This window comes from Manacus vitellinus, unplaced genomic scaffold, assembly GCF_001715985.3.
Source record: "Manacus vitellinus isolate BGI_N305 unplaced genomic scaffold, ASM171598v3 scaffold_10_pilon, whole genome shotgun sequence".
Lineage (NCBI taxonomy): Eukaryota > Metazoa > Chordata > Aves > Passeriformes > Pipridae > Manacus > Manacus vitellinus.
Window position 1 is genome coordinate 7,898,387 of NW_021938838.1, and position 7,311 is coordinate 7,905,697.

The 7,311-nt window shown below is 50.5% G+C and overlaps 1 protein-coding gene across 1 annotated transcript in view; it reads left to right on the top strand.

Moving 5' to 3' along the window:
* Window positions 1–1,727: 1,727 nt before the first annotated feature.
* The window catches only part of ZFPM1 (zinc finger protein, FOG family member 1), a 42,200-nt gene continuing 36,616 nt past the window's right edge, over window positions 1,728–7,311 (top strand). Inside the window, exon 1 of the mRNA XM_029965524.1 lies at window positions 1,728–1,980. Coding sequence (XP_029821384.1) covers window positions 1,728–1,980 — 253 coding nt within the window. The remainder of the gene's footprint in view (window positions 1,981–7,311) is intronic.

Below are 7,311 nucleotides of genomic sequence, written 5' to 3' on the forward strand. Positions count from 1 at the left end.
TCTGGGGCTCCGGGGCTGTCAGAGCCTTTCAGAGGATGCTGCCACTCTTTGACCACTGTAGACGATGTGACCGGAGAAGAACCGTCACCATGAGCAAACTGCACCTTGACACTTGTGACAAACTCTGATTTTTTAGGGGTTTGGGGGGGGGTTGTGTGTGTTTGTGTTTTCTTTTTGTTTGTGGGGGGTTTTTTGTGCAACGAGAAAACTGTGCCAATTTACCGCACCAAACCGGTACTGTCCGAGTGCCCTCAACGGTATCACTTCTAAAGTATCTTACTGTATTGAGTTAGTGGCTCTATAGGTATCCGCTTTTACTATGCAGTTACTGGTGCTATTCTTCATTTGTAATGTGAATACAGACTTCCTTGATTGAAAAATAAAAGGGAAACTTTAGGAAATAGCCGTTACCTGTCAAAAAAACAAAGCAGGAAAAGAGACTTTTTAAAAAAAAAATTCCAACTCGAGGGAAAAAAAAAATTCAGTTTAGGGGGAAAAAAATCAATTTAGGGAAAAGAAATTCAACTTTAGGGGAAAAAAAATCCAACTTAGGGGAAGAAAATCAGCTTTAGGGAACCAAAAATTCTACTTTAGGCAAAAATATTAGAGAAAAAAAGAATCCCTGTATGCTGGTACTCCATAGTGTTGAAATGGTTCCGTTACGCTAAATGAGCACGTTCTACAACCGAACTTTTGAATCTGGAAAGAAATCTCAGGTGCAAACGAGGACATGGAAAGATATTATTGAAATACACCCAAGTCAAGGAGGTGAAGTAATGCACTGATGTGATATGAACAGTCAGAGTACTTTGCGTCTGTCCTGCAATGATTTTTTTGTTTTGTTTTAGATTTAAAAGGAAAAAAAAAGAGGCTTTATTCTGTTAATATGTATCTTTACAATTCTTTGTATTGTATAAAAAACTATTGTAGGTAATTTACCTTGGGTGCAATGTGTTCTGTCAAAAGTTTTTATTTTGATATTTTGTCCAGAGAAGCAGAGAAAGAGCAGGAAACCCTGTTTTATGATGTTGTCTGTGTGCTTTTAAAGTGCCTCTTTAATATTGTTAAAATAAAGTATGAGATGAAAATATGGGGTGGTACTGTAAAGTCATACCTGATTAATCTTTTCAAATATATTCCAATATTTTCACAGAAATTCCCTGTCTGTGTGATGTTTGGTGGATGTTCCTCCCTGGAAAGTATCCTCTGTAAAGTGGCTGGGGAGGATGTTGTTGCCACTGCCATCACTTCTGAATTTGTTGCAAAGCAGTGGAGCTTCTCTATGGTGAAGATGCTCCTCTTCACACCACACCTTGCCCAAGTCCTGCTCATGATATGAGTGTCTTGTCCTGGGGGGGGGAAAGCCCAAGGCGATGGTGATGGTCCAGTTTGGTCATCACCAGCTGGTGATGGTGATGGCACAGTTTGGTCATCGCCCATTTGTGATGGTGATGGCGTTGGTGATATTGATGGTGATGATGATGATGGTTCTGGTGTTAGTGATGGTGACGGTGCTGGTGATGTGATGGTAACAGCCCAGTTTGGTCATCACCAATTTGTGGTGGTGATGGTGGTGATGTTTGTGATGGTGATGATGGTGATAATGACAACCCAGTTTGCTCATCCCCAGTTTGTGGTGATGATAATGGTGATGGTGATGGTGATGATGATGGTGATGGGATGGTGATGACTGAGTTTGATCATCACCCATTTGTGATGGTGATGTGATGATAGTGACAGTGTTGGTGATGATGATGTTGGTGATGGTGTTGATGATGGTGATGATGCTGACAGTGATGGTGATGATGGTGATGGTGTTGATGATCGTGATAATGATGATGCTGGTGGTGATGGTGATGATGGTGATGGTAACAGTGCTGGTGATGGTGTTGGTAATGATGGTGATGATGACTGCCCAGTTTGTTCATCCCCACTTTGTCCTCAAGCTGACCTCTGCCGGCGCAGCGCCGAGGTCTGGGGGTAGGAGCTGACACAAAGCCGGGTGTATTATATTCTTTAATTACTGTTGCAATCACAACATTGAGACGCTGTCAATGAGAGATAGCTCGGAACCGCCGGCTGGGATCTTCGCCACTCGGGGCTTGTAACTAAAACTGCAGGATTAATTTGATTAATTGATAGAATTATTTTCCAAACTACTCTTTTGTTTATGGAGGCTTAAAATGCTTGCCGCCTGCACCCTCCTGGTGTGTTGCAGAGTGGAGATAAAGTGGCTGAAAATAATTAGTATGGCTTAATTTAGGGAAAAAAATAACCTCAAAAGAATTTTGCGGAAAATTTAAGGCAGCACATTTTACTTTGTTTTGGCAGGAAATATTATGGAGCTGGGAATGGGACTTTTATGTTTTCCCTCTACAATATTTCACCAGGGCAGCAAACCTACAGGATGGAGGAGGAGTATTTCATGCCTGGTTGTTACCACAGCTCTCCCACACCTCCAGATTCATCACCTGGCCACCTGGAAATGAATCCCCTAGGAGCCATGGGATTGCTGCAGGGATGGAACATTTCCTCAGGGCCTTGGGATGGATGCAGGGATATCATCCCAAAGCAGCACCCACCTTACTGAAGCCTAGGACACGAGTGAGGCTTGCCCTGTGTGCCACTCCCTCCAGAATGCCACTCCCCAGGGAGATGCTTGGATCGTCCCCGCGGCTCCGGGGGATGAAATAATTAATTAATCCCTTTCCCCCCTAAATGTGAGTAGTTTTTTCTTTCCCCATCATCTCCCTCTGCTCTCACCTACATCCCCCTCCCGCTGAGCAGGTGACCCCCCCAGTCCATCAGCTCCTCTCAGCTCCCTAAAGCCCCCAGGTTTGCTGAGTTCTGCATTATCCGGCAGCGCTTGTCACTTGGAAGATTGCAGGCCCCTGTCAACGTAATTCCAGCGAGGATGCAAAGCCAGGCAGCTTCTCCTGGCTGCAGATTAACTCCCTGCTCAGCGGGTGCCAGCGGCACAGGGGGGCACCCATGGGACCCAGCACACCCGGGAATCCCAGCCCTGCACCCCACTGGGGTGCACCATCCTCAGCCCAAATCCAGACCCTCATGGATGAGGATGACTCCACAGACAGCCCCAGAGGGGTTACAGGGTGGGTCACACAGACAGTGCCTGGAATTTTACAGAGGGATTTTTTGGCTTCTTGCCACCACGCTAGATTTTCCTCAAGCTGTTTGCTCTTCAAGCCCCCCCAAATCCAGCCAGCCTTTCTTCTCAGCCCCACATCCAAGTTTCTGAGCCAGAGGTGCTTTAAGCCTCTCCATAAAGCCTGGAGGATAACGGGATCCACCATGGTTGTCACACTGCAAGCAGGGGCTGAAGACTTAGAATTTTTTTTCTGGCTTTTGAGTCAAATCTGGCCGTTCCTTGCACAGCAGGAATTTAAACCCCAGCTCCCACCTCCCTCTGGCCATACATCTGTGATGGGTCCACACTCACCCAGGGGGTCCTGAATCCCTGAATTGCCTTCAGGCAGGAAAACCCAGAGCCCTGGGGTCTGTGAAGAGTGGGAATAGGAGCACAGCAGTGATGCACCCCCTATAGGGATGCCATCCTGAAGCCCAGTTTCACTGCCCAATCCCCAGGGGTGGGGGGATCGCTCCTTTTGGAGTTAGAGCACTGTCCCTAAAGCAGGAGGTCAGTAAGAGGGAAGGGGAAATAAGTACTGACACATTCCAGCTTTGAATTTGGGGGTGGGGGCTGCTCATCCGCACATTCCCACCTGGTTTCAGTGGCATCCACCATTGTTTGTGCCAGGGGAGGTTTAGGCTGGTTATTAGGGAAAATTTCTTCGTGGAAAGAGTTGTCCAGCCCTGGCACAGGAGTCACCATCCCCGGAAGGATTTAAAAGCCACGCAGATGTGGCACTGGGGTGCATGGTGTAGTGGTGGCCTTGGCAGTGTTGCTAATGGTTGACTCGATGATCTTAGTGGACTTTTCCAACCTAATCAATTCCATGATTCTGATTTGTTTTAACCCCAAAACCCTCCATACTGCCACCCCAGCTCCTGGGAGCCCTGAACTCTGCACCAGCATCTTTGCACAGGGCATGCCCAAGCCATGCCCAAGCAGTGACGGGACACGCCCAAGGAGTGCCAAGGAGTGCCAAAGCCATGCCCAAGCCATGCCCAAGTCATGGAGGGACATGCCTGAGCCATGCTGAGGCTTTGCTCAAGCCATGTCCAAGCCGTGCCCATGCCATGTGCAAGCCATGTCATGTCCATGTCCAAGCCATGCCCAAGCCATGCCTAGGCCACAGAGGACCCTGAGCTGTTGGCAACTGCCTGGGTCTGAGCCTCAGGCAGGTGACAAGTGGCACCCAGGGCCAGGTTCTCCTGCCAGCAGGTGGCAGGGCCCTTCCACAGGTGGGGCACTGTGGTGCCAGCCCTCTCTCTTGGGACAAAAAAACATAAAATAGGACATTTTGACCTGGGAAAAGCTGTTTCTGCACCCAGGCAGAGCTGTGCCAGTGGGCAGTGCCAACAACTGGGACACCCAGACCCCTCAGGGTGTTCAGCACAGCTCCCAACATCACTGCCACCCACCCCTCACCCCTGAAATACGGCTGAGGCAGCGCCTTGGCTCTTCCCATTTACATTCCTGTGCCGCCACCTCCTCTCCCCGCGTCTCTAATAATATCAGCCCAGATTAATTGGCACTAATACAAATGTACACAGCTCCATAAAAAGATGTCACCTCGCTCACAATGGGGGAAACGGCTGCTCCCACATTATCTCTGCTCTGCAGGCGTGTAATTCACTCCTCGGGAAAACACGCTATTTATTCGGTTCCCCTATAACAATCTCTCTGCAAACACAACGGGATCGGGAAGGGAGCAGGGAGACACCCAGCCATGCCACTGTCACCGGCACCAGGACGCTTGTTCCCCTGCAGGAGCACCCATGGGTCCCCCCAGGTGATGGGGCAGGAGGATGTGGGATTCAGGGATATCGCCACAATGGGGATCCGGCCCTTGGAGGTTGGTTGATGTAACTGCAAATTCTCAGGCCTGGGGGGGATCTAAGAGGCTTTGGGATGGTGCCAAAAAGCTAATTAAAAGGACACTGGCAAGGAATGTTCCAGGGGAAGGACTGCAACCTGTTTCCTCTCTGGAGCTGAGCTCTCCTCCCCAGGGAAGGGACGTACCCCTGTTTCCAGCACCCACTGGCTCCATCAAAGCTTTTTGGGCATCATTTTAGGGTGGGATGCAGCCCCCCCATGGGGGTGACAGTGTCCCCTCATTTTCTCAAGGGATGCTGCCACTGCTTCTCCCAGCACAAAGAGCCAGGAATTGCCACCATCCCCCTGCTCCCTCCCGGGGAGCGGAAATTCGGGCACCTTATTGGTGTTCACTCACCCCCAGCCCCTCAAATCCATGCAATTAACGATGTTGTGTTTAATTAAATGGTTGTCTAATTATCTTGGCATAAGCAAACATGGCAGGTAAATACCACAGGAGCGGTGCCATGGATGTGCCGGAGGAACCGGGTGGATCTGCAGTGCCCACAGCCCCAAAACACCCACAGCCGCACTGGGCTGAGCTTGGAGACCCCCAAGAGCATCGGAGCAGAATTTGGCCCCCCGTCTCCAGCCCCTGCAGGAATCAGACCCATCACAGCTGATGCAAAGCAGAGCCCACTCGGGCCGGACCTGGCAAATCCGTGGCGGGAAAGGAAAGGCTCTGGAAGCAGAGCTGCCTGCCTGGGGGTGTGATGGTCTCCAGGAAGGCGGCGATTCGAGGCCAAACGAGGTGAAAGGCGCCGTCAGGATCGTTTTGGGGGGTGGTCAGCCAAAGCGGGGGGAGCAGAGCCTTGTCCTCGGCAGCATCTCCCTCCCTCACTGGGCTTTTTTTACTCCCCTGGATCTCTTCTTAATTCCTAACTTAATTTCTTTTGACATCCCCATTGCCGGTTTGACCTCTTTACTGGAATCATGTGCTGCTTAAAACTCATTATCCCACCATTGAAACAGGAAGTTAATTAAAAACCCTTCAAAAAAAGAAAAAGAAAAGGGAAAAGAAAAGCACATCCCATGTCCAGGGAGAGATGGAGAAGGGATACAACCAAGCTGTGCCGTTGTCCCCACAGTCCACCAGCCCCTTCTGCCTCCATTGATCCAAAAATTACAGGATTAATTGGGGACCACCAGCCTTCACCACTGGAAACACTACACTCACCCACACCCCCCCCCGAGCCAAAATTGGCCGCAGACAAGGGCTGGGTTTGGCAGATATGGTTGTTTTTCACAAGAAAATATCCTCATCATAGATCCAAAATATAACCAGCTCCTGTTTAGCCCACATTGAGCCCAAAATTGCTTTATCCTCATGGCCCACATGGCTGGGATGATGCCAAGGGGGATCCCAGCACCCCCACACCATCCCCAGTGTGTCCTGGGGCGTTCCCCCACCCCAAGACAGGGTCACAGTGAAGTCACAAGTAGGAGTTTTTGGGCCACTCATCTAGAAATGAGAGGGATTATAAGGGGTTGGGATTCTAAAGAGAGGCCCTGGGAACCCCATACAAAGACCCCAAAGGAGGCTTTGAGGATCCTTAAAGAGTGAGTTGGGACCCCAATGCAGGGAACTGAGGTTCCAGAAAAGGGGATTGGTGGCCCTGAGGGAGTTTAGGAGCTTCCAGAGGGGCAAAAGGGTGCAAAGGGTGATTGGGACCCCAAAGGGGGATTTGGGGACACCAAAGGAGGGGTTAGGGTCTAAAAGGAAGGGCTTAGGAACCCTAAAGAGGGGGTGAGGACTCCAAGAAGGGACTGAAGTCTCAAAGGAATAGGTTGGGGACCCAAAAGGTGGAGTTAAGAATCCCAAAAGAGGGGCTTAGGGACTCCAAGGGGGGGTCTGGAGTCTCAAAGAAGTGGGTAGAGGACCCCAAAGGAGGGCTGAAGATCTGAAAGGAGAGGCTTGGAGACACCAAGGGCAGTCTAGAGCCTCAAAAGAGTGGGTTAGAGACCTCAAAGGAGTATTGGGGAACCCAGAGGAGGGCGGAGGACCCCAGAGGGGGAGCTGGGGACCCCAAGGAAGGGTATGTAAAACTCAAAGGGGAGGGGCCAGAGCCCCAAAACAGGCCGGTGAGGCCTCATGTGGAGGGCACGGAGACCCCAAATTAGGGCTGGGAATGCACAGGAAGGGCTGGGGACGTCAAGGAGGGGGATGTAGAACAGAAAGGGGAGGGGCAAGAGCCCTAAAGCAGAAGGGTGTGGCTTCACAGGGGGGTGTGGACACTCCAAAGTGGGGCTTAGGACACGCGGGAGGCTTTAGGGACGCCGGGAGTGACCCG